This window comes from Castor canadensis, chromosome 12, assembly GCF_047511655.1.
Source record: "Castor canadensis chromosome 12, mCasCan1.hap1v2, whole genome shotgun sequence".
Lineage (NCBI taxonomy): Eukaryota > Metazoa > Chordata > Mammalia > Rodentia > Castoridae > Castor > Castor canadensis.
The window spans coordinates 2661738-2688810 of record NC_133397.1 but is presented as its reverse complement, the minus strand read 5'-3'; the positions used below and the strand labels follow the sequence as shown (position 1 = coordinate 2688810).

Sequence of the window (27073 nt, the reverse complement as noted above, 5' to 3'; positions counted from 1 at the left end):
AGGGATTTATGGAAACTGGCAGCTGCTATCGGCCTGCTCAATCTCACGAGTTTGTCATTGGCTGATCTGGATAGGGGAGAGGCTGAGAAAATTGGCCTACAGGCCTGCTTCCAACACCCCTACGTTCTGGTGATTGGTAATGTCGAGGCTGCCAAGGGAGAAGGGTTATACAGTATTACTTGTCAAGGGTGCAACCTTACCACCTGCATCTGCAGTCATAACAAGGACAAAGACATCCTGACCGTGGTCCAACCTCCCTATGTCCTAGTGCCTACCAACAGTTTAGGAGATTGGTACGCCAATAGAGGCCTGCAAGTAGTTAAGGAAATAAAAGGGCTTTTGCTTAGAGAAAAGAGGATGTGGGGCTAATTACAGTGGGCATTGTGGCCTTTGCTACCATGATAGCCACTGCTGCCACAGCAGCAATGGCACTGACTCAGGCTGTATGAAATGCTCACTATGTTAACAATTTGACCAAAAATGTTCTGGAAGCTCAAGTGCAGATTGATGACAAGATGGATGTTTGCCTCAACTCAACATCCAGGCAATGAACTGGATGCCGCGAAATATCGACAAGGGTTTTTATGCTGACTTCCACCATGTTTGTGTCATGGCCACACGATACAACAAATGACAATTTTTGCTGAGAAAAATTAACAGCTCATCTATGGGCTCATGGAAATGAAGCAACGATACTGTGGACTTACAGCAATTACAGCACAAAATACTGGCCATGCAAAAGGCTTGTGATGTTTCTCCAGCTAATGTTGCAATAACGATCCTGGATGAATTCAAGTTAAACTCAATCTGTTAACTTGCTAAAGCACTCCTTCTGGAAGTGCCATGCCTTTCCAGTGCACTGGGAGACATAGGGTGTGTCACCTCTGGCTAAGTGAAGAGGCCATGCCTTTCCAATACACTAGATTGTACGGGACACACCAACTCCACTAAGTGAGTAGCGTCACACATAAAATCAGTAGCCAAGAAGGGTCACAGATCAGCCCACGGTTTTAGTGTTTGCACGTGACAGCTCATCAGGGAATCTGGGCATTTCTGCTCACAGGCAGGCTTCTGGCTCGAAATTACTTCTCTCTAGGATCATGGCACAAACTCATGGCCTCACGCAGGCACAATGTGCTTTCTCGAGAATGTAGGACACAGGAGCAGGTAACAAACTAGAAAGGAAGTGCGGGGGAAGTGTTAACCAGAGGGGACAGATTGAGCACCACTAACCCAAAATTCCAAAATCTGGAACTTTTTGAGCCCCATTAAACCACAAGTGAAAAATTCCACACCTGAACTCATAGTCAAAATACAGGTGCACAACACACACTTTATCAGTGTCTCCAAGGAGAAAGACCCTCCCAGCCCATGATAGACACACTTTGTTTCATGTACAAAACTGGATAGATGATAGATAGATAGATAGATAGATAGATAGATAGATAGATAGATAGAAACTCTATGTGTATAGGAAGCATAAATGAATTTTATATTTAGGCATGAATCCTGTTCCCAGAGATATCTAAGTATGTAAAATAAAATATCCAAAATCTGAAAATAAAAATTCAAAATCTGAACCTGAAATGGATGTGACAAAATGTAACAGTGGTCATCTTTGGAAGGAAGGCTTATGGTTGCTTTTCAAAACAGTTCTCAGTAAAAACTACTTTTCTCATCAGAGTTTTGAAATGAAACGGAAATTCAGAAAAATTACAGAACTCTTCTGGCCCCCGCAGTCTTGGTGTGAATGCACAGAAGCCCGTGTGACACCAGAGGTGAAGCCAGCATGGTGTGAACACACATGCACTTAGTCAACCCTCAGCCTGTCATGTAAGCTTTCTGGACTGACTAAAAAACAAGGAGATTTGACAGGATGAATCTAGAAGCTTGCCCCATCACAAAATGTTACCTTTTAATCAAGTCTTACTTAAATCACTGCAATGCATGAATAAGTACGGACACAAACTCCAACACACGCTCTTCAGAGAGGGTTTTCAGAGATGTTGCTGAAAACCACATCTCAGTGCCACAGGGAGAGAAGTAAGCAGGTGGCCAGATTTCAAGAATAACCACACACCACATCTACTCTTCATTAGGGCAGCGCTGAAAACAGTACTGATGGCCAGAATTGCTTTCCAGGTAGAAACTTGGCCTCCTGCCCCTGGAAAGCTGCCATTTAAGCCAGGTAAGTAGTAAAGGTGATTTGATTTCCCTGCCCTAAGGGCAGACGTTACGGAAGAGTACAACTCTGCAGGCTGATGTCTGTAAGCAATGCTGGAACCACTAGAGTTCCTTTGGCTACTGAGTGGTGATCCATGGTCACAGGGAAGCCCTGCTTCTTTAAGATGGAAAGGGTGCTGGACACCCACTTTATCATCCAACCCTTGTTAACGATCCTCTAAGGTAAAGAGCATCATTCCCATACTATAGAGGAGCAAATTTAAGAATGGCAAGACCATGACCCAAAGTAGACGCCCTCAGAACTTCCCATCTGTGCTATACTCCACAAAATGAATCCGTTTAAAAAAAAAAAAAGTAAAAACCATGTTAAATTCTAAATATCAGCAGGCCATCTTGCTTAAAACCTGGTGATTTTTATTGCTTATAGGGTGAGTCTCTTTTAACAAATTAAATGGCTATTTTTGCAAAGCGATATTAATGGACAATGAATTCATTGCCCATCAATATAGACCTTTCAAACATCGATCAAGAAAAAAATGTCGACAACTTGGGGAAAGCTTTAAATTCAGCATTATAATTAGCTTCAGTGTCATATAATTAAAAGAACTTTTCCTGACATCTGTCTTTTCAAATGCCCCAAAACAAAAGGAAAGCGAAAAGTTTTGATAACTGATTGCACGGTGCCCTCAAAGATGACTGTCTCCCTAGGCATGGTCACAGGATATTTTTACCACCTCCCATCACTGGTCAACTTAAATGCTCTGACAAGCGTGACAGGCTCACACGGTGGATTCTGACTTCATGAGCATTGTCCCCATTAAACACCGTTTCTGTAAAACTTCAATTATTCAGTGACATTCACATTTTTATCAAATTATCTAATTTATCTTGTCCTTACTCATCAGCGGTGAACACTTACTTCCTTCAACTTCCTCATCTTTGCAGGTTTTCTGGGAACTATGTGAATGTAACTGCAAAAGAAAGGAGAAAACACCTTTATATCTGGTATTAAGGCTTTGTCCCAATTTAAAAAAAATAAAAAACTATGTGTTTGAGATTGTTGCCAATATTTATGGTTTTAACCATTCAGAGCAGGACTGACTTGAGCTGGTAGACGGAAGGATGTAAGTAAGTGTGCAGCACAGAGTCAAGAGTCACAGACAGATCCCTGCAGAAGCCAGACAAGGAGAAAATGGCCCTTGCCAAAGGCAGCAATGGGAACAGTGGGGACTGTGGTCAGCGGAGGGGCTCCCCTGCCTGAGGTGGACAGGGCCTCTCGGGTCCAGAGCACTGTTTACCTGTGAAAAGGCAGGCAACCAAAACTGAGCCCTTTAGAACAAACCAGCCTCTATTTCTTTTCAACCAGAACCAAAGCTCACATTATGACATGAATCTCACAGTTATAAAATGTGGCATCTGATTCAAAACTGGGAAGTTATGGGAACCACGCAAACCATAGCTCAGCCAGAAGTGTTAGCTCACCACCTCTGCTCGCAGACCCTGATGTCACTGCTGGAGCTTCTTCTAGTCTTGTATCTTTCCAAATACAAGTTAGTTATAAATTCCCTAATTCTGCATTTGCTTATGAGCACCGATCTTCCAAATGATAGATGATTATCACTCAATGGAAACAAGAAGTAAAAACATAGAAAAAATTAAGGCACAAAAAGATCTTACAAAAACACGAAGGACTCTGTTTTTATGTCACACTCCCAAAATCATATAAATACAACAGGAAAAGGGAACAAACAATTCCTCAGAGATCCAATGAACGGGGTCAATGGATTGGAGGTAGGGCTTAGGACAGTGTCCTTGGGGTGGGCAGGTGTGGGTGCTTGAAGCAGAGGCCTGGTGGTCACTAGGCAACTTTCATGCTCACTACTTCTAGAGAAGAAAGGAAGCGAAGAGGTCAACTGTTTACAATCAATGCCAGGCATTATTTACAGTCCTATCTGAATTTAATTCTCAAGCAGTGCCATGGGGTAGATATAAACCAACCCCACTTTATTGACAAGGACACAGAGTCTCAGACAGGTTATTTAATCTGCTCAAGGAGACTCAGGTAGAAAGGCCCAGATTTGGTTCTACACAGGTCTCTGGTTCAGAGAGCAGCATTCCTCTCACCCCAGCTCACCTGCCCCTCCACTCACCTTCCCCTTTGTCCTGTCATCTGCCAGCCCCCCAGGGCACGTGGGTGACAAGGGAGATGAGGGGAAAGCTGGGTGCAGCCAGGATGTTTTGACTTAAACAGCACATTCATATCTGCCTCACCAACAAGCTTGCACCGTGACAAGGACTGTGTTCTTACTGCAATCCAAATCATTTGGAGTCTCAGCTCCAAACAGAGAGGACAGACAGACAGACTGTCCTGATTTGGATTCACTGAGAACATGGCCCTTGTTTGATAAAGTTCTTCTTCCCAAGTTAATTTACTCCAGAAAATGTGGGTGGCATAATGACCAGACACTGGATAGATTTTATGGTGTTTGTCTCCTCAGTGACCATCTTGTGGTCACAATCATGAGGGCCTCAGGACCATTAATGTGCCACCAGGCTTCACTTCAAAGTCCATTTGGTGGCACCATCATCAAAATCTTATTTTCTGGTGAGATTAAGTTAAGCAGCTCAGTGGCTCAGCAATTACAGGATATACGTCCCCAAGAAGGGATGGTGGAGTGGCTCATGGAGTAGAGCGCCTGTCTAGCAAGCATGAGGCCCTGAGTTCAAACCCCAGTGCTGCCAAAAAAACCCAACAAGAGTTGGCTTACTCATGCCAGAGGAAATCTAACCAAACGTTCTTCTGGCTCTCATTCCCAAAGTCTAGATCTCGACTGCAGCCTTAAGAGGCCTAAAAAGTAGTGAAGAAATGAAGCCCAAGGCCCCTGCCTGTTGAACGCCCCGTGCAAATGTCACAAGTCTGTTTTCTAGCAACAAAGGACATATATAATGTGAAGAAACCAGCACTACTGGCTCCACAGAGCCCCTCCTCCTTCCCGCCCAGGAGCTCAGCTGCCTCTCCTCACAGAAAACCAGCACAAATTGAGGAGGAAACACCGGACGTTGTCCCCAATACTTTCACATGTCTGACACACTTTAAATTAGACCGTCAGAGTCTCTCTAGGAGAATGGACGCGTAACAAGGCCTGTTAGAAAATCCTGGGAAAGGGAAAGAGACACACACAGGGCACAGGCCCGCACATTTTCTCCCTCCTTGGCCCCATGAAAACACATGCCAGCTTCAAGAAATGGCTGGAAGCAGGATAAAATGCTTTTCACCATACCCACATTGGAAGTGAGTTTCAAGTTGGTTTTTGCAGAAACATGGTCTTTTGTTGCTGTAAAACAACAGTGAGTACCGGATTCCGGTAAAGAACGGGAAGTTCTAGCTGCGTCTAGCATCAGGCTAACCATGAAGGAAAAACGATCACAAAATCACCTATCTGCAAATAAATGACTCTGGCCTGCAAATGCCTGTACCACGACTATCCTACAAACAACTAGAGAATGTTAGGACGTGCTGTCGCTTGCCCACCGTGATGCCAGGAACTTCGAATTTTTCCTCAAAAACAAAAGGATGCTAGATCTGCAAACGTCAGTACGAATTAGAACCCAAACCAGCTGTCACAGTAAAGCATAGCTTTTAAGGTAATCAGAGCATCCGTCAGCTGAGCGCGTCAGAAAACAGAACTCCCTCCTGGAGAGCCGTGCTCATCTCGGCCCTGGCAGAACTTCCCCCACACGGAACTGCAGACACGGCGTGGTCCCCATCAAACCCTAAGCAAACGCACAAGGAAATAAAGGACCGTGAGGGGGAACAGCGCAGCAGAGAGGGGCTGCAGGACCACGGAAGGGCGGTAGTGTCAGTGAAAGGCCAGCCCGCACTTCGAGACGCCCCGAGTTAGCCCGAGTAAGTTGCAGCCCCCGCGCCCCACCGCGCCCCACCGCGCCGCACCGCAGCCCGCGGAACCCGCAGGCCTTTTTCACGGCACCGTAATAGTCCTCGGGGCGGGACTCACTCGAGCTTCTTGAAGCGCTCGCGGCCGGCCACCACGTACTTGCCGCCGGGCTGCAGCGCGTCCAGCTCGAGCACCGGGCGGCCGCGCGTGGGCGTGTAGAGGCGCCGCACGCCGAAGGGGACGTCCACCTGCTCGGTCAGCTGCTCCAGCAGCGCCTCGAAGCTGGCCACGCGGCGCCGCGAGAACACGAACTTGCGGCCCACGTAGAACTGGTCCCCGTTGCGGTACACCAGGATGGTCTTGGCCGGCGTGGTGTCCACCAGCGTGTAGGGCGCGCGCGTGCCCATGGCCGCGGCTCGCTCGCCTCCGCCTGGACCGGCGGACGCGGGCACCGCTACCGACCTCGCCACCCAGCGCCCGCTCCTCCCCGCCGAGGGACTGCGGGGGCCCGGCCACCCGGGAGCGGCCAGCGGTGCTGACGCGGGCCGTGATTGTGACCGCCGTGCCGGGGAGGGCAGCGGAGACGCCGGACAGGTGAGGGCGGTGGACAGCACAGCCGGTGAGGGGACAATAGAAAGCCCAGACAGGTGAGGGGCAGCAACGAGAACTGGGACAGCTGAGGGCAATGGAGAGTACAGACAGGTGAGGGCGGTGGACAGCCCATACAGGTGAGGGAGGTGGACAGCCCAGACAGGTGAGGGGACAATAGAAAGCACAGACAGGTAAGGGGACAATAGACAGCACAGACGGTGAGGGGCAGCAACGAGAACTAGGGCAGCTGAGGGATGAGAGCTGGAACCAGTGAGAAAGCAGGACAGCAGGTGAGGGCTGGAGCTCAGGGAAAGAGGACAGAAGGACCTGTCCACCTGGCAGGCATGAGTGTGCTGAACGAGAGGGTGGCCGAGCAGTAGCACCCACGGCCACCCTCCACTGCAGAAAGCGTGGTGCGGGCTGGACATCCTGGCCGTCTGGGTCTGGGTGGGAAGCTGCTCACCTACTGAGCCTCAGTGCCCTTAACAATGGACAACTTCAGCCCAGAAATCTTGTAGCCCCCTGGCTCCAAGTAGGTAACTTGTCTACCATGCAGACCATGTGAGCAGCTGGGTTACTGTACCTGCTAGTGCCTGGCACCCCAAAGGCGCGACATTCAGAATGCACCCTCATTTAGGGGAAGGAGGAGTGGGGGCTTTGGTAAAGTCATTCTCTATTCTGGATGAAGATGGATCAGTCCTCTTGAGCGGGGGTAGTAACCGGTTCCAGAAATACATTTTCGCAATGGTTTTGATGGGGTTAAGCAAACTCTCAAAGACAGTAGGCTGCATATTACCTGCTGGATCTACACACACGAGGTACAAGACACTGATGTCATAAATGTCAGTGTCTTGTAGAGTTTTTTTCAGTAGCCAATACCAGACACTTCATGCAACGTAAAATGCAGAGACCAGTTTGTGGGATGACCATTTTATTAAGCCACCAGGTGTTCCCAAAACTTGAAAAGAAGACCATGCGTGGGTGATTGTGGTGATGCAGACTCAGCGCCCTGCACACGGTTAAAGGTTCGCCCTGAAGCCGGCCTTAACTGAAAACCTCATCATGGGCTTCTCCCGGGGCCGTAGCAGGCAGATGGAGCTGGGGAAGCCCTTCAGCCGGAGGCGGCTCAAGCCCCCATCAGGTATGATGGTGAGCCTGGCGTGAGTGATGACATCTTGGAGCTCCAGGGTTAGGCTGTCCAAAAAGTGGTTTTGGTTGGGGGATAGCTAGAAGAAAGGTTGTTGCTGAAGCAGGGTTGTGTGGCCTGAAGGAGCTGACTTTCCCAACATAGCCATTAGTTTGGACTTAGGGGCTTGAGAAAAAACAAGTTACTCAGTGATAAAAACCCAGCTTACAATAAAAATCTGCCAGTGGGGGAAGCATATATCCCAAATAATACTCAAGTCCCCTGAATATTCGCTGTTTGTTTGTATTTTGGTAGGACTGGAGTTTGAACTCAGGGCTTTGTGCTTGGAAATCAGGAGCTCTACCACGTGAGCCACACCTCCAGCACTGTTTGCTGTTTCTGATAGTTAACTGAACAAGCTGATAAGATGAAAGAGGTCATCGGTTGTCTTTAGGGTTACATGAGAGCAGCCCCCTCCTCCACCTGACCCACCGTGACCACTTCCCTCGTCCTCGGTCAAAGACACTTTAGAATATCTCAGGGCATCCATCCTACAGGTGGACACCCCGCTATATCTTTAAGTGTGCCACTCACCCCTTCTAAAGAGTTAAATATAATGCAGACACATGTGGCAATTCTTTTTGTTTAACAAAATGTAATTATTAGACATTCAAAAGGGGAGGAGATAGAACCATCCTGCAGATGTAGTTTTTTTAAACTCGTTCATTTTACCATTAAACTTGAGCAGAGGTTAATCCTGCAAAAATGACCCCAAGGGGAACAGTGCTGACCCAGGGCTGGCTCCTAACACTGTACCCCACGAACCTTGGTGACGTGAAGCAGTGGCTTCCACTTATGGATTGGAAGAATCCATTTGTGCTTGACCATGTCTTCCTCTTCCTGGGTCGTCAGGATGCACCCGTCCACCTTGCAGCTGTCAGGAGAATTGCCTGTACGAGTATATAGAGACCTGGGCACTGCAGTCCCTCAGCACAGCACAGCTTACAGGACACCGGGCTTTTTAATCAAATCAAAAACCCAGCAAAAAACCAGTGTTCTTTCTAAGAAGGAACAAGCCAGTTTATGATGGAGTAGAAGCAAGCGTGCTTTTTAGAGGAATCAGCCTTATGTTAGTCGGCTGGTGCATTTGAGTTTCAACAGATAGCTTGCTTGCTTTGAAAGGTGGATGTCAAAAAACTAGATAGCATTTGTTGCCCTCAATGCAGAGAAACTAATGCAGATACTTTAAAGTGACAGAGGCCAATAGGAGAAGGGGACCAGGAACTAGAGAAAAGGTGAGATCAAGAAGAATTAACCTAGAAGGTAACACACACGCACAGGAAATCAATGTGAGTCAATGCCCTGTATAGCTATCCTTATCTCAACCAGCAAAAACCCTTGTTCCTTCCTATTGTTGCTTATACTTTCTCTACAACAAAATTAGAAATAAGGGCAAAATAGTTTCTGCTGGGTATTGAGGGGGTGGGGGAGAGAGAGGGGGGGAAGAAAGGGGGCAAGGGAAAAGGGGGAGAAAGGACCCAAACATTGTATGCACATACAAATAAAAGAAAAAAAAAGAAAGGTGGATGTATTCTGATAATCTTTGTAGGTCGCAAGTTGAATTACTTGCACACTGTTATATAATACAACTGAAATTATGAAGCTGGAAAATATTTTTCTTACAATGTCATATTTTGTAATATGACAATAAAAAGAAGCCATCCTAAGCTATGTTGACAGGTGCAGAGCACCCACCAGACGTGCTGTACTCCAGTATTTCCAAGTTGTCTCCAGGTGAGACAGTATGACCCTGAGTCTCTCTTCTGTCTAGAATTTCATGAATCGTGTGCCCGGCAGGTCAGAGGACCCTAGAGGAAGGGTCCCACACTCTGTGAGGAGCACTTCTACAGGTGTTCTCCAAGACTTTAAGATCAGCAGGAGGAGTTGCTAATCAAGATCCCTGGCAGAGGACTGCTAACGTCCACATGCCCCTTTGTAGTCTTCTCCTGGGACAGTGGCCTCACGTGTGGGTGAACATCCACCCAGGGTACTGTGCAAAGCCAAGGATGCAGACAGGGGGCTTGAGAACTGCAATTTCTGGTTCTCTGGTGTAGGGGTGTGTGTGTGTATTTGTTAGTCTTGTTGGATTGATATGACTGAATGTAACATGCTAAAGGACTGACAGTGGATACTGGCACACCCCTCATTTCCGTGACTCTCACCACACTGTTCAGAGGCATCCTGGGGCATGCCAGCTGAATATTCACACACCTGTTGCGGTTTGGGGTTCCTTGCTAAGTGGATTTACTGTTTGTCACCTGCTTTTAGCTAAACTACCCTTTGATTAAAAAAAATCAATTTTAAAACCATTTGTGTAGAGAGCTGCGGCCAAGCATACACAGACAACAAGAACACAGCAGAGCTGACATGGCGCAACCCCAGGATGAGGTCCCATCAGCCACACTGAGAAGTGGCAGCAAAGACAAATGATGAGATCTGACGTGCAGTCTTCCGAAATCCCTCAACTTCTTGAAACAATTCACACCCACCACTCTTGGAAAAAAACCTGACATTCCTGTATATTGTGCTTTCTATAAGAGGTAACATTTGAATAAAGTTGTAATAATTAGAAACCATTGGAAAATCAGTCATCCTGTTAGGGAAGAGGATGAAGCAGGGATGTCAGAGCGATGAGCAAATACGATCAAAGTTCATTATATGCACATATGAAAACGTCACAATGAAACTCTTTGTACAGTTAATACACAGTTAATATTTATACATGTAAGCCACCACCATTCATTGTAGAGACAGCTAACCGGCATAAGCTACCCAATCCAGTACATACAAAGTGTCACCGAGCAATTTCAGCCTAGGAACCTCTTGAACTTTCTTCATATAAATGACCCACGTAAGCCAGGCACTGAGGTTCACACCTGTAATCCTATCTACTTGGAAAGCTGAGATTGGAAGGGTGGAGGTTTGAGGCCAGCTCAGACAAATAGTTCTTGAGACACCATCTCCAAAAAACCAGAGCAAAGGGCTGGAGGTTTGGCTCAAATGATAGAACTCCTGCTTTGCAAACGTGAGGCTCTGAGGTCAAACTCCAAGCCAAGCTGGAGGAGCAGTGGCCACACAGCTGATCTGCTCGGACTGCTTCAGCCCTGCTCCTCTCACCGGCTCCTTGCGTGTCTGACTCGGAGCCACACGGCACACTGGTGTCTTGGATGACCTTCAGAGTCCACCTCCGAACTTTGTAAAGCAGGTGGTGAGTTGTCCTGTTCAAGAGTCTTGCTCGGAAATACACCAAGAGCCAGCGCCCAGGCCCCACTCCCATAAGACACGTCACCTTGAGAATACTACACCAGCGTGGCTTGACACTTACCTTTAAAGTATTTCGTATCGATTTCAATTTGAGTTATCACTCCAGGATGTGCCAGTCGGAACACTGCCCACTCACAACCCGGAACCAGGAGAAGGCCGTTCTCGTCCGTCTAGAATTCGAGAAAAGTTTAAAACAGTAAACTAACCTGGATTCAAGGGACCGAGCCTAAACACCATTTCCACCTGTCCCAGTGAAGGACAGGAATTAAAACAGGTCACGCTGAAGGGAGGCACTAACGGGACGGGAGGGTAAAGAAGGTGAATATGGTTTTGATGAACTTTCCATGAGTATAGAGTGTTCAAACCTGGTGAAATCACCATAAGAATGGGGATGGTGTAGAAGGGAGAATAATGGAAGGAATGAACCAACTCAGGGTAAATACATGTATACACGGAAGTGTCACAGTGAAACTCCCTGTATAACCATCACAAACAAACAAAAATGTCTTCTTTTAAAAATGAAAGACAGCAAAGAGAATTCACTGTCTAATACCTATGTCCAGTTAAAGTTTAATTACACAATGTTTACATTTATTAAAATATCACATGGTAACTAAAAAAATAAAAATAAAAATGAAATAAGAATGAAAGACAGGAAGGTAAAGCAGGGTTTGGTACCAGTGGGAGGGAGGACATGAGGAAAGGGTGAATAGGGTAGGAGTACTGTGTATTCCTGTGTGAAAATACAGGAGAAAGGAGACCTGTTGAAACTGTGCTAAGAAGAGAGTAAAGGGGAGAAGGAAAACAATTAGATAAGTGAATTTAACTCAGATATATTGCAACTCAGATATATTGTCACTCAAATATATTGTAAGCATTTTATAAATGTCACAATGTACCCTGGCACAACTATAATAAGCTAATAAATAAGTAAATTAATAAAATAATTTTTAACAGCTGGCATTTCCAGCTGTGCCTTCTGTTTCGCACCAAAAGGCATTTCAGGGGCCTGGTGTGTCACTGTTTGCAAAAATGAGCTTTTCTCTCATTCCTTAAACGCCTGTGCTGATGTGCAAGTCCACTGGGACTCAGTAAATTTTTATAAATCTCTGACCTGATTTTCTGTGCCATGCAGGCTGTTGTGGATGAAGGGATCTTTCTAGAATCCAGCCCACAGGTCCTCTGTTTGTGTTCCTGGTCACCGTCTGTTCTGATACACACTCTGCCTCTCTAGCTCAGTCTCCAGGAAGAACAGTGTCTTTGTTTACATCTGGAAGCACTGGGTGACAGGAGGTGCCACCCAAGGAAGCAGGGGGTTGGGGGACATTTCCGAGTTTTCACTGGGATTTGCAAACTGAAAGCCGTTTTGCTTTTATTTGGTTCCTTAACTCAAATTAGTTACCGCCCAAGTTAAACTTCTGAGTCAGCTCTAGCACCCACTATCTGACACATAGGCCATGTCTCAACTGGGGAAACACACAATAAAAATTGTTAAACTGAGCCAGGCGAGGTGGCATGTCTGTAACCCCAGCAGTCAGGAGGCTGAGGCAGGAGGACTGTGAGTTCAGGGCCAGCCTGGGCTACACTGAATTTGAACCCAGGCTGGGATACACAGCAAGACCCTGCCTCAAAATGATTAAACTGGTGTTTTATTCCTCTGGGTCTACCAACATAGCTTTTGTATCATTGAACTATAAGTCTTTCTGTTTCTTTATTGAGAAAATGGAGGAATTTCCCAACACTGCATCTGAGGGGCTGGCCATGGCCCCCACGTTAGGCCGTCTGCACAATATGGAGTCATACTGTACCAGGTAGTGTGATGGCACCATCACGGGAAATTTGGGAAATGCAGAGAATGGTAATAAGCATTCAGAACAAGGATGAAGAGGTTTCTTAATGAAGCCAGTGTTTCCATTACGCAAAGTGAAAGCGTTTTAAAAACGCTTCATAGGAAAACAAAGCCACAGTTGTTTCTACTTCTTACCTGTAATACCGGGGGCCTGTCCAGCCTTCTTGCAGTCTCCCAGCCATCTGCTATGGACTTGGGCTTGCCGACACCTACAGAAATAACCCGGATTACTGATGTAGCCCATAATTTAATTTTAAGTGTGAGAAGAATGCCTGTGTCATTAAATTACAGAGCCTGTGGGCCTGAGCATCACTACACAAATTATTAAAACCATTGAGTTGGCAAGTTTTATTTTCCCTTTTATAGCAGCTTAGGCCACAATCGGGAAAGACCACTACCAATACTGAAGGAGAATCTCCTGTGCCCAGGGCTCCATGAGGCCCCCTCCTCCACAGCATTCTGACCATGTCGGCCATCCAATGCTGAGTCCACCCGTCCACATGGACGCCCACACCTGGAACGCCCTCTTACCTATTACATTGTTTGGGTGCCCAAAATGTGCATTACTAAATCCTACACAGACACCCCCAAAAGCAATGCTCGCCAGGTCTACAGGTTCTGTGGGATCAGTTGCAGTCCAGTCTTTCTGTCCAGTGCCATATACTCTGAGACGTGCAATGCCACCATCTGGAAAGGAAAGGCACCTCCGTTGTTCTTTGGTGAGGTGACTGCTGGTGTGTCATGAACCTCTGGATCCTCCAGCCTTCCTTTATCTGCTAGGCTCCACGTCCCTGCCCACTTCTGTTCCTTCGACATGGCACGCCCACTGCCCCAGGGCCCTTGCCCTTGACAAGACCTTCTACCAGAACAACTTTCCTGGATCTCCAAGACTACTTCTTGTTCTTGGAGATGAATTACGAGGGTAATGCCGCTGTTCTGGCCCATTGGACATTATGATTTCCTTTAATACTATAGGAAAGATTTATCTGTCAGATGTAATTTTATATTTTAAAGGGTAAGTTTTTCTTTACAGAGTTAATTAAAACTGTCAAGAAATTCCAGAAACACCTCTCCACCCTCCAATGGCCTCCCCTCCAAGGGCCTCCCCTCCAAGGGCCTCCCCTCCAAGGGCCTCCCCTCCAACATGCGTATCTCAGTGACATATTGGCTCACTGCCACTTCCTGTCCCTTGCACCCTTGGGTCCCAGGTGGAATCCATTCAGTGTAACCAGGGACTCCACTAGCAGACAGAGAAGAAAGTCAAGTGTAGCCTGTGCCTACCCCTCTCCTTCAAGCTGTCGGTGACAACCAGTTCACAAAGGGCTCTGTGCCCAGAGACTCGCAGGTCCAATCCAGCAAAGTTGTGCCACACTGGGGATGTGTCTAGACCCTCCCTCCACTGCTAAATCCTGTACAAAGTGGGTTGAGCATATGAAGTTGCTATTTTGGTAGATCAAAAACGTCAAATAGAAATTTCTTATGCCTGTACTTAAGCACTTTTGTTGCCTTTACCACAGGTTTGCAGTCATCTTTAGTACTTGTCTGGCTTCATAAAGAAAGGGCTCTGCCAGTCAAACTGAGCTTCTGCTCTCTTTTCCCTGGATGTGCGGGGTGCCAGCTGTGCACCACTGGTGACAGACACACAGCCCTGCCTCTTGATGTTAACCCTGCCCGCCACAAAATCTGGATACACTCAGTCCCTAGCTCAAGCTCAGCACACTGCAGGATTAACTTGCGTGCAACAGGCTTCTGCCTCTCAACTCTGCCCTTCCACTCCCTTCCAGAACAGATGGTTTTCCCATGAGTCGTCAGGACCAGTAGATGTGTTCAGGTCCTCACATGTTGCAGTCTTCCTTCAGAAAGTGATAACCAGAGATACATGGTGCCTACAAGGAGGACCAAGAGATCCACCTCCAGCATGCAGTGTGAGCAGCTCTGCTGACCAGCTCCCCAGTCAAGCGGGTGCAGGAAATGCTTCAGGTCTCTGGAAGAGTCCTCAGGACATACAGCAAACAAAGCAACATTTTTCAAGGATGTCGACTATGCTCGCCAGGCACAGGTAGCTCATGGCTGCAATCCTAGCTCCTTGGGGCTGAGATTGGGAGGCTTGAGGTTCAAGGTCAGCCTGGGCAAATAATTCACGAGACCGCATCTCCAAAATAACCAGAGCAAAATAGACTTGGAGGCGTGGCTCAAGTGTTAGAACACCAGCTTTGCAAGCATGAAGCCCTGAGTTCAAACCCCAGTCCCACCAAAAAAATAAATGAGACTATCTAGTGAAACTCAGTAGCACACTGTATCAAAAGTATAAAAGACAAAAGCCATATGGCTATGTCAATAGATGTAGAAAAAGCATCTGACAAAATTCAACACCTGTTCACGACAAAAACGCTTGATGAAATAGGAACAGAGGAAACTCATGACCTGGGAAAGGACGCCTAGGAAAAGCCCACAGGTGAGCCCACACTTACTGGTGAAAAGCTGAGCTGCCTCCTGGATTAGGTCAAAGACATGGACTCAGCTCCTGCCATTGCTATGCTGCATTGCGTTGGAGATTCTGGTCAAGGGAGTTAGCCGTGTGTGTGTGTGTGTGTGTGTGTGTGTGTGTGTGTGTGTGTGTGAGAGAGAGAGAGAGAGAGAGAGATGAGAGAGTGGGGGGAGAGAATAACGCATTCCAGTTGGAAGGGAAGAAGTAAAACTACTTCTATTCCCAGATAACATGATCTTGTTTATAAAAATCCTAAATATTCTACTTAAAAAGCATTGGTACAAGAGAATTCAGCACAGTTGTAGGACAGGATCAAATTTGGCAAAAGAAGTAGAGAACTTATACTCTGAAAACTACAAAATGTCAAAAGGAATTGAGACATGTAAATAAATGGGAGACCCTCCCCCATCCATGTTAAGATGGCAGAGTTTCTGGACTGATCCACAGACTCTGTGCACTCTGTCGGACTCCCAGCTCCATCTTTGTAGAAGGATTCAAAACAATCTTGTAAAATAAAAATCAGGAAGACAACTTTCCAGTTTCAAAGCTTACTATAAAACAACACTAATCAAGACAGTGTGATACCAGCATGTGGAAAAATTGATTCATAGGATAGAACCGAGAGTGAAGAAATAAACCCATGTGTCTGTGGGCAAGTAAATTTTGGCAAGAGTTCTAAAGTCATTCAACTGGGAAAAAAAAGTATATTCAACAAATAATTCTTAGACAACAAGGGGATTGGACTATGAGCACATGATAAAAGCGAGAGCACACAAGGGAGGGGTGAGGATAGGTAAGACACCTAAAAAACTAGCTAGCATTTGTTGCCCTTAATGCAGAGAAACTAAAGCAGATACCTTAAAGCAACTGAGGCCAATAGGAAAAGGGGACCAGGAACTAGAGAAAAGGTTAGATTAAAAAGAATTAACCTAGAAGGTAACACCCATGCACAGGAAATCAATGTGAGTCAATGCCCTGTATAGCTATCCTTATCTCAACCAGCAAAACCCCTTGTTCCTTCCTATTATTGCTTATACTCTCTCTACAACAAAATTAGAGACAAGGGCAAAATAGTTTCTGCTGGGTATTGAGGGGGGAGCAGGAGGGGGTGGAGTGGGTGGTAAGGGAGGGGGTGGGGGCAGGGGGGAGAAATAAACCAAGCCTTGTATGCACATATGAATAATAAAAGAAAAATGAAAAAAAAAATAAATAAAAATAAAAAAGCAAAAAATAAATAAATAAATAAAGTCATTCAACTGGGAAAAAAAAGTATATTCAACAAATAATTCTTAGACAACCGATACCCCCACACACAAGCATGAAGCTGAATCCCTACCTCACACTACCTACAAAACATTACTTAAAAATCTATCAGATTTGAAAAGCTAAGATTTTTATCTTTGGTCAAGGATGCTCGCCTATAAAACACATAGAAAACGGGCAATTATTGACGGGTTTGAATTTGATAGTGATTTTCCAGATACAATTCCAAAAGCATGTGCAACAAAAGAGCAGATATACTGAATGTCGTTAAAATCAAAACTGTGGTGCTTCAGTAGACACCACCAAGAAAGTGAAAAGACATTTCATGTAGTGGGAAAAAGTGTTTTCAAATCATGTATCTAGCTAATAAGGGCCTCTCTAGAATGTATAAATAACTTACACAGCCCAATAAAAATGATCCAAGGGTCATTATTCCCAAAGAAAGGACACGATGGCCAGTAAACACACGAGAAGGTGTTTAGCATCTTTAGTCATCAAGGGCAGGGAAGGAAGTACAGCGACCAAAAGCCCTGAATGTAGCTGGTGGAAAAGTGTAGCAGGTTCCCAAACACTTAAACGCAAAGTCACCATATGAAACGTCCGTCTTAGATATATACTCAAGACAAATGAAAAGATCAATCCATACAAAAACTTGTTTCACGGTGGCTTTATTCATGATAGCTAACCGGTGGAAACAAATGTCTGTCAACTCCTGAATGGATCAAATGTGGTATATCCAAATGAGGGAATATTAATTTGGCCAAAAAAGGAATGAAGTAGATAAATCTTGAAAACATTATGCGAAGTGGAAGAAGTCAAAGAGAAAAAGACTAATAAAATACAATTCTGTTTATATGAAATGTTAACAATAGTGAAATCTATCAAGAAAGAAGGTGGGTTGCTGGTGAGGGGTGATAGCTAACGTGCACAGGTTTCTTTCCAGTGAAATAAAATTGGTGGTGACATTGTACCCGTGTTGTCCTTCAATTGCACACTTGAAATGTGTGAATTACATGTTACTGTGCTGTGTCACAATAAAACTGGAACAAAAAGTAAGTCATCTGAACATTCCACTTCATCTGCTAAAACAGTACACTTGTGAAAGACCAACTGCTAGGAGACTCCATCCCAAGCCACCTGATCATTCTTCATTAGCTACCTATTAGTGAGTTGATTAAAATAAGACTTCCCAGGAGTACAAAAAGGACAAATTACAATCCTAAAATACTAGGAGGTCAGTTGCCCAGAAGAGGTCATTTATTTTCTATTCTGCACATGGCAACCTAAGGAGAGGAGTCCCTAGACCTACAAGGTCCCTGTCACACGTACCTGGGAAAATGTTGAGCCTTACATGAGACCACCTCTGCGGGGAATTGACAAGGAAGTAGTTGTGGCTGGAGGCGGGGTTTCCCGGCTTCAGTTCTGTCATAGGAAGCAAGTAATCCCAGGTGTCCAACTTGAGCTAGCAACAGACACAGACCATTAGCAATGGCTCCTGAGAATGCTAAGTTGTCTTCCTAGTGTCCTTGGAGGCATGAGGGACAGAGCTACTGTGGATAAGCATTAGTGATGGATACCTCATGGAACACTTTAATAAAAATAATAATGCTCAAACCCCAAGTTTAGTGTTAAACAGAGTATGTTTGGGGCTGGCAGCGTGACTCAAGCGGTAGAGTGACTGCCTAGCAAGCTTGAGGTCCTGAGTTCAAACTCCAGTACCACCAAAATATTTATTTATTTATTTACTTATTTACAGAATATGTTTGGAGATTTTTTTTTCCCACACCGATTGAAGTAGCCGCTGGGTGATGGGGGCAAGTGGCTTATGAACAAGAGACAGGATGTCAGATATCCCAGATGTCTTTATCTTGGTTCCTAGAAGGAACTGGAGTGGTGTGTGGCATTTAAGCAAAGCCAGCGAGGTCTGGGGAGACTGCTGGCCCAGCAACTGCCTCCCCTAGATTTGTTCCCTAGATCCCCGGTGTCTTAGGACCTGGTGCTTGTGTTGCTGCTGTGATTTATCTCCCTGTCAGCTACTGATCAAAACTTTCGTAACTCAAATTCGAATTAATGACTAGACAAAAAAACAAAACGTGAATATGCCAAAACACAGGCCCCACTGTTTATCTTATCAAGTTCATCAGACTCAAAAGTTATTTTATCAAATTGTTGGGAAGGTAAATGCAGACTGTCAGTTTCTGTCTGTGCATATGTAGGGCAGGTGGCAGAATAGAGATGGCGCCGCCCTGGAGACACACCACACCAGGCTCTTTGAGGCCAGGCTGTGCTGTCACTCAGAAGCATGTGAAGGGAGATATGAGGATAGGTGAGACACCTAAAAAACTAGATGGCATTGTTGCCCTCAATGCAGAGAAACTAAAGCAGATACTTTATTTTTTTTCTTTTTTTATTCATATGTGCATACAAGGCTTGGGTCATTTCTCCCCCCTGCTCCCACCCCCTCCCTTACCACCCACTCCGCCCCCTCCCTCTCCCCCCACCCCCTCAATACCCGGCAGAAACTGTTTTGCCCTTATCTCTAATTTTGTTGTAGAGAGAGTATAAGCAATAATACTCTAAGCAATAATAGGAAGGAACAAGGGTTTTTGCTGGTTGAGATAAGGATAGCTGTACAGGGAGTTGACTCACATTGATTTCCTGTGCGTGGGTGTTACCTTCTAGGTTAATTAACCTTCTAGGTTAATTCTTTTTGATCTAACCTTTTCTCTAGTTCCTGTTCCCCTTTTCCTATTGGCCTCAGTTGCTTTTAAGGTATCTGCTTTAGTTTCTCTGCGTTAAGGGCAACAAATTTAAGCAGATACTTTAAAGCAACTGAGTCCAATAGGAGAAGGGGACCAGGAACTAGAGAAAAGGTTAGATCAAGAAGAATTAACCTAGAAGGTAACACACACGCACAGGAAATCAATGCGAGTCAACTCCCTGTATAGCTATCCTTATCTCAACCAGCAAAAACCCTTGTTCCTTCCTATTATTGCTTATACTCTCTCTACAACAAAATTAGAGATAAGGGCAAAACAGTTTCTGCCGGGTATTGAGGGGGTGAGGGGGAAGAGGGAGGGGGCTAGGTGGTAAGGGAGGGGGTGGGGGCAGGGGGGAGAAATGACCCAAGCCTTGTATGCACATATGAATAAAATAAAAACTAAAAAAAAAAAGAAGCATGTGAAACACAGTGGCTCAGGACAGAGGGGAGAGGAGGGGTGCCCAGGTGGAGCATCCCGGAACCACCTGAGTGGCCAGGTCTGCGGAGCAGCCTCCTGGCTAGCCTAACAAGCAGACCCATGTCTTTGGGGACATACCTCAGCAATAGCTCCAAACTCCTCAGGTGTGGCTGCTGCTCCTGTCCTGACCCCTCTCTGTGGGATTTCTGGCAGTTTGTCTGAAGTCAAAGTGACCATGCAGGATTAGAGCTCAAAAGCAAAGGGAAGAATGTCTCAGGGAGTTGTGTGACAATTCTCACTTGCCAATGGCCCTGGAGGTATCATTGCCTAAGTCACCATCAGATTATCAAAATGGCAAGTGCACTGGATGGTGTTCTCAATGCTTAACACAATGACAGTAATTTCAAAATGCAGTGCAGGCCAGGCTCATGCCTGTAATCCCAACCACTTCAGAGGCAGTTATCTGGAGATCAAGGTTTAAGGCCACCCTGGGCCCCCCATCTGAGTGTGCATATAGTGCCTCACATCTGTAATCCCAGCTACTCAGAAGGCATAGGTAGGAAGACGGTGGTCTGAGGTTGGCCACAGGCTTCTGAGAAAAAGAACTAAAGCAAAAAAGGACTAGGAGCATGGCTCAAGTGTTAGAGCACCTGCCCTGAGTTCAAACCCAGTACCACTGGATGGAGAGGATGTTCAACAATACTTCTGATATCACATCTTGTCAGAGTAGAACCATCTCAGGTCAAAAGTTCAACAAACCATCACATCCCTAGCATCCTCAAAAGTTGGGTCCATGAAGTTGGAATATTGCCAGGTCAGTTCCAGAAGCATGCCCCCCCCCCATAGCAGCCTCAAAACTGGACCTGGAAAGGCTCAGGGATAGCACCCCTGACAGAAGTTCTCCTGTGCCCCATTCCTTTCCATGTACCCCAGTCACCTGTGGGCCTACTGCCCAGCCCACTGACCTGATTCACCCTCCCTGTGTACACATATATACACATGGATGACTGTACAGATCTCTAAAACATTCACAGGCCAACATCAGAGAGTGCCAATTAAAGAAATAATTGACCCTAAATTATACGCTCTTAATCATGGAGCCTGCATAATTCACGGTGATCCCAAATATAGAAAAGAGCCTTCCTGTTACACCGTGGCACCCACTGAGGTAGCTGCAAGTGGGCTGCCGCCACCTAGCTACCCCATGCGTGCACCCACCCATGGGATCCTCCAAGACCTGGGCCATCCTCCCACCTTTCCAGCAGCCCATTCTCCAAACGTCCCAGAGACGCTCAGGCGTGCCTCTGGGTGAGGCCTCAGACGTGTGGGAGTGATGAGATCTGTGTTGGACCAGCAAACATTGTAAAGCTGAAAATCAATTTTCTTGTAAATAGTCAATTGTGCAGGAAGCTGGTGTGTTTGGGTTATTTGTGCTTTTGCTGTGCATTGGTATTTTATAGCTCTTTCACCAGTTTGGTTCAGGAGCTATCTCCTTAAGGTGATGCGTTATAAGGTTTGATATTTGTATCCATTCAGCAAGGATACTTGAAAACTCCTCCCTAGTAATTTTTAAAAGCTTAATTCAGTTTTTTGTTTTCGTTTTGTTTTTTCAGCTTCTACTTTGGTCAAGAGGATGTTCACGCCTTAATGTAAAGAATGAAACAGGTGTAAGTAATGTTTTACATATAAAAAAAAACACAGCACATCCTGTTGGGAAGCCCGGTTCTAAGGCTCCATTGTGGTCCACGGTCTCAGACGAGCTGCTGGCCCGTTTGAGTCTTAGGAAAAGCACGTGGGCAGAAGCTGGGCCAGACAAGCCTTTCCACCCCTCGGTCCTCTCTCTGGGGACAGTGGCTCCTAACGCACCTTCCTCCAAGTTTGCTGCTTGAATGGACACTCGAGGAGCGTGGTTTCCTGAGAAGTAAGAGATGTCCACGTCGAAGCCCTGGATGGAGCCCTGTATCCCCAGCTGGATGATGCACCAGTCGTGACCTGAGTGACAGGAAAGCAGGAGTACCCGTGAGCCTGTGTGCAGTGGGAGACGTTCACGCTGCGACACAGTGGAAGTGGAGGCAGTAACAAGGATGCCTTTCTCCTAACACAGAAACGGGCAGCTTGACTCTCTCACAGTCTGACCACACAGGGCCACTGCGGCCTATAGGATCATAGGCCAGGTCACGATTGGAGCCAGACCAGACAGTGCACAAGCCTTGGATCCAGAGAGGCCTGGCTTGGTTCTGAGCTGTCACCCCTCTTGGCAGTTACAGGGTGTCTGAGGTTCATTTTTTCACCTCTAAGTCAAGGATACATCAGCTTCCAGAAGTTCCACGTGACTACTGTGACGAAGAAACCCCAGCCCAGCCAGGTTCTCCTGAGCAGGTGTCAGACTTCACCTGGCCCCAGGATGCTGGCTGGTGTGTGTCACATTTTCAGAGGCCTGAAGTCAGCATGTCACTGTGTAGCTTTCGTTAATCACTGACAGATATAAACCCATCTTAAAATGTCCAGATTTGTCAGAACCTAATATTGCCTCTAAATATCTATTATTTACTCAAGGGGTGAAAAAATTCAGTTGTTATCCTAATTCCTGAATTAGTTCAGTGTTAGAAGGATTTTCCAACCACAAGGGGCATATTGTCATTGAGACTGAAGAGTAGCAATAAATAAACAGAGCATCTTAAGGTGACATAAAAGACAGTGTATACAGTGGCATGGGATGCACCTTGATTCAGCTCCTGACTATGTGAATGAAGGAAACTGTTTCCATGGCAGCTGAATGGAGACAGGACACCTGCCAGGGAGCTGTGAGGGTCAAATGCAAATGCAGTTACCAATGTCCCCACACAGCTCACCAAGAGATTGTTCTTCCCTTCGCTTTGCAGCCCTCACCTCAAATTGTTCAGGTTCCTAACAAAGTGTCCCCAGCCGCCTCAACCTGGTGGTACATCGGGGGCCAGGGCTCGAGCTACCCCCTCTGTCTTCTCAGAGCCTGGAGCTCAGACAGGGAGGGACCTGCTTACAGAGCATCCCAAGGGCCCCATGATAAAATAGACCCAAAACACACCCTTGCATTCCAGCTACCCATCTCTAACTTGGCAGAGCTGAATGGTCACCATCTTCTTACCAGGAATCCTTTTCCTTCTGGTCTCCCATCCATCCATCCATTTCCCAAACTCTGTGTACTCGTGCTCCTTAAAGCTGGGCCTGTCGCTCTAGAAAGATGCACAAGGTGAATGTTAACATTCACCAAGAACCTGGGCACCCAGCATACCAAGTTTTGTCCCAAAGGGACAGACGAACAAAGTGACAAGGACTCTCAGGCAGTATTGGCCCCACCTTCATGTCCAGCTCTCCCACTTCTGACCAGGGGACCACTCCCTATTTTTGGATCATCTTCAGAGAAAGAAATGTTTCTTGTCAGTACACAGAACTAACCACCATGACTAAGATCACGTTCTGTAGGCCCCACAAATGCTGTGACTCCGACAGTCAGAGGGGCCTGAGAAAGTAAGACAGAAGTAGGAGCTGGTGTAACAAGTAACTTGCCAAGGTGGTGTGAGGGTGGCCAAGGTTCAGAGGCCAGCTGAGCCCCTGTGCCCCAGAGGCTGTGCAACTGCTCAAGGAAATGCAGGGACTCCTGGTGGCAGCAAAGCCTCCTTAGAAAAGCAGTTGAGCAAGCTGCTTCATCCTGGAGAACATGGGTGACAAACACAGCCTCTATGGAGGGTAGCAAAGCTCAAATGACCCATGAGAGATCCAGGGTTATCGTGGACACTCAACATTGGTTTGGTGCATGGGGGAAGGAAGAGGACACGTGAGAATGTTTTCCTTGGTACCTAAAGTGGAATGTGAAGAGAACCCCATGGCACTGCTTGAGAAAAGCCCTACCAGAATGTATGGAAGAAGGGGACAGAGCTCCCAGAGGAGCAACTGGAGTGCTGGGCAGCCCCGATGTGAGCCGTGGTTTGAGACACCAACCCAGGCCCGGGCGAGTAGGGGCGTCATGCAGCCAGCTCTCCAGACGAGGGCCTGTGGAGCAGCTACCTTCTGTGCCTCATCTAGCAAGGGCAGATCACAGCACTGCTATCTCCTGACCAAGGCCGTAGCGGACACTGAAATGTTCCTGACGTGTGGAAAGGGCCCTTAGTTGGGGATTTTCATGTGAACATTGGTGACATTTTGACTTTTATTACCTGTTGAGCACCCCCCAATCTGAAACTCCAAAATAGTCCAAAATTTCAGACTTGGCTTTTTTTTTTTTTCAGGAATGCTTGACAGTAAGGTCTATGGATATAGTCCAACATTCAAAGAAATCTAAAATCCAAAACCCTTCTGGTCTCAAGCATTTCAGGTAAGAGACACTGACTCTACACACGTCACATCCTAAAGGCATCCCACACCCAGCCTCTCCTCACTAACCAGACACAGTATTGTATTCCAAACCGGCAGAAGAAGAGGGAATACACCACCCACTTAGCCCCCAGGCCCTCAGGGCCCAGCTTTCCTGCATTTGGCTTAGCTCTGGTGTCAGCTATCACGATCCTGCTGTGGCAGGATGAGCGCGATGGCTTGGGAAGGTAGGGAAGCATATCACGTACTGGGTAGCAGAGAAAACAGAACGGGATACACGGCCCACCGTGACAAATACCAACTTTGGGGCCAACTCACATGGCACAGACACCTGCCCTATAGGGGCAGGTGCCATAGTTAAAGCATGATCAGCCCAAATGTGCATGGACAGGGAAGGGGAACAGAGTGGCTGCAATGATGTGCACGTCACTCAGCAGAGAAGAGGAGGGCCTGCGTCTGCACAGACCAATGTGGACAGAGCCCACCAACACTGAGCAAAACAGCCAGGCTGCAGGATGTGTGTATATTAAATATGAAATTATTTCAGATATTGATTGATGTGAATAGGCAGATATTTATTTGAAAGTTTCCAAAAGAATTCCGTAAGAAATTTCTGTTATGGCCTAAATGTACTAAGACCTACCCCCAATGTGATGGTGGTAGACCATAGAGCCTTTGGGGGTGATTAGGTCATGAGGGAGGAGCCTGTGACAGGATATCAAATGTCCCCAAAGGCCTTAATGCTATGAGCTAATGTGAAGCATGGAAACCCTAGGAGGCAAGGCCTGGCCAGAGGTCTTCTGGTCTCCCAAGCTGTGGGGAATAAGAGTTTCCATGGTGTTTGGTCACAGCTGCCCAGTGACTAACACACACCCATGTCACAGAGCGTTGGTTGACCCTGCAAGGGCAGGAGAAGTTGGTGAACTGAGCTTTGACTTTCTCTGTAGCATTGTCTCATTTTGTTTTGTTTTACAAAAAGGAGAAAAATACGTATCTCATGACTTCAGGTGTGACCATATATACACATACGTGTGTGTCGGTGTGTATGTGTGTATCTACATATAAGACGTAAGGCCCTGTCCTCTCTCCCACTCCCCAAGCCCACCTCTTCACAGACACCATGTCCCACAGTGGGACACATGTCCTCCCAGATACACGGGTGGGTTTTAGCCAACACTGCAAGCTCGCTCCCCACCAGCCATCCATGCTGCCTCCTACAAACCTTTATGAGGCTTTCTGCAGGGGCGAAGAAGTCATCTGTGGCAAATAAAACCTAGACAAGGAAAAAGAAGTGAAGATGAAATAACCATAAATTAAAAACCATTTCATTTCATTCCCTAATGAAACATTAGGAGGTGCAGCAAAAAGATGTGGAATTGCCAAGGGCAGAGGCACAGTCTGCAGTTAAGCCCAATGCTCTCCTCCTAAGTGTTTGGATTTCATTGCTTTCCCCTCCATCTCCCCCCACCCTCTTTTCTTAATCCCCTCCACCATCTGGGTGCAAAGTGCTAACTTCTCACACTTGGAAGCACACCAACGTCTTTCTTTCAGTTGAATGAAGACCTTTAGCTTTGTGGTTCTTTCATAAACAGCAATAGCAACAAGTAACATAAAATGGCTGCAGGAAGGTCAAATGTGTGCAGGGGAGGGGAGGGGAGGGGCGGGGGGCTGCTACTAACTGAACACCAATAAGGCAGGAGTAAACCGGCTTTTTCCAGAGGAATCAGGCAGTTGTTTGCTTTCCCAGGACTGAGTGGCTGCTAAGCCTGGGGAGACAGTGCCTGGCTCTGACTCTAGCTGGGAACCCAAAGGGAAAGGGGGACCCTGCTGTGCTTCCTGCGCCTGTGGAGCTGCTGCCTCCCAGTTCCATCCGCTGTAGAGACTCGCGAAACATCACTTGCCTAGATGGGCTGACCAGGGCTGGAGTCCATGTGCTCCCCAGCGCCTGTCCTTCACGGTCACAGTGCTGATCTGGACCTGACATCCTCTCCCTGGGGGCAACGCGAGACCCCCCCCCCAGGGCCTGGGCCTTCCCTCCTATGCTCTCCAGGTGCCTCTGCCCATCGCCCAAACCTCATTCTTTGCCTCCGGGGATTCTCCTACCCCACTAAAGTTGAGGAACTGCTGGATGTGTGGCATATGCCTGTAATCCCCGCGCTCAGGAGGTAGAGGCAGACAATCTCTAGTTCAGGTCCAGCCTGACTTTGAGGCCAGCCTGGGTTACCAAGCAAGATCTTGTCTCAAAAACACGAAGTTTAAGTGCCATTCTGGAAGAGCGCACAGAGGGACAGTGTATCTTCCCACAAGCCCAGGTGTCTTTTCCAAAAACTAAGGTGATGCTGCCCTGCTACAACTGCCGGAATCCCTTGGCAACGCGTTGGAAGTCTTTTGCCGCCCGGGCTTCCCAGGCGGGTAGGGCTTCGGCCTGGGCCCTGCCGCTCTAACTGGTTCTCGCCATCAGCACACTAGACCGGCTGTGTCCCGAGAACTGGCTCACCTTTCCTCCCACGGCCTCAGACGCCATGTCAACCAGCTGCGTGAAATCCAGGAACCTGGCCAGTCTCCCCTCCTTCGGGGCATCAGTCATCTTCCTAGGAGCAAGATCGCAGGCCATCAGCCCCAGAGGCCGGAGGGCGGCAGGAGCTGTGTGAATGAGTGGGGCCCAGTCTGGGCTCCCAAAATCCAGCTTTGAGGCATTCTAAGACAAGGCCGTGACAGGACTAGGCGTATTGTTAAAGTGGGCGGCAGGTAGACGTGAGAAGGACTGAGGAAACACCCCAGGCTATCTGAAGGAAGGAGATGGGGGGATCATGGCTCCAGAGC

The 27073-nt window shown here is 46.9% G+C and overlaps 2 protein-coding genes across 4 annotated transcripts in view; both read right to left on the bottom strand.

The window, feature by feature from the left end:
* The window catches only part of Dcdc2c (doublecortin domain containing 2C), a 121491-nt gene extending 115004 nt beyond the window's left edge, over positions 1 to 6487 (bottom strand). Inside the window, exons 1-2 of one of the 2 annotated variants that reach the window (XM_074049093.1) lie at positions 6201 to 6487; positions 3104 to 3155 (exon numbers count right to left, since the gene is read on the bottom strand). In XM_074049093.1, coding sequence (XP_073905194.1) covers positions 3104 to 3155; positions 6201 to 6487 — 339 coding nt within the window. Of the gene's footprint in view, positions 1 to 3103; positions 3156 to 6200 lie in introns of those variants that run through there. The other variant, XM_074049094.1, reaches the window with a different exon arrangement.
* A 1118-nt stretch (positions 6488 to 7605) lies between these two features.
* Positions 7606 to 26837, bottom strand: Allc (allantoicase). 2 transcript variants are annotated; one of them, XM_020152285.2, is made up of 11 exons: positions 26748 to 26837; positions 25473 to 25523; positions 23025 to 23112; positions 21767 to 21892; positions 20039 to 20118; positions 18051 to 18183; positions 13502 to 13657; positions 13106 to 13179; positions 11183 to 11291; positions 8623 to 8747; positions 7606 to 7897 (listed from the first exon to the last, which is right to left on the bottom strand). In XM_020152285.2, exons 1-11 carry the CDS (start codon positions 26835 to 26837, stop codon positions 7691 to 7693), a joined length of 1239 nt encoding a protein of 412 aa, XP_020007874.2. In that variant the 3' UTR covers positions 7606 to 7690. The 2 variants fall into 2 exon arrangements, 1 of the variants encoding a protein (XP_020007874.2); XR_012439586.1 differs by lacking the exons at positions 7606 to 7897; positions 13106 to 13179; positions 13502 to 13657; ... (4 more) ...; positions 25473 to 25523; positions 26748 to 26837 and adding an exon at positions 12236 to 12367 and having other exon boundaries at positions 8719 to 8747.
* Between the last annotated feature and the right edge of the window lie 236 nt (positions 26838 to 27073).

What these genes read in the sequence shown, in the direction of transcription:
- Allc (XM_020152285.2), bottom strand. Translation starts at nt 26,837, where the DNA reads ATGACTGATGCCCCGAAGGAGGGGAGACTGGCCAGGTTCCTGGATTTC. An exon ending in AGCAGCAAACTTGGAGGAAG is followed by an intron (nt 20,119 to 21,766) that starts GTGCGTTAGGAG and finishes CTTTGACTTCAG; the next exon opens with ACAAACTGCCAGAAATCCCA. An exon ending in ACAGGCCCCCGGTATTACAG is followed by an intron (nt 11,292 to 13,105) that starts GTAAGAAGTAGA and finishes CTCGAATTCTAG; the next exon opens with ACGGACGAGAACGGCCTTCT.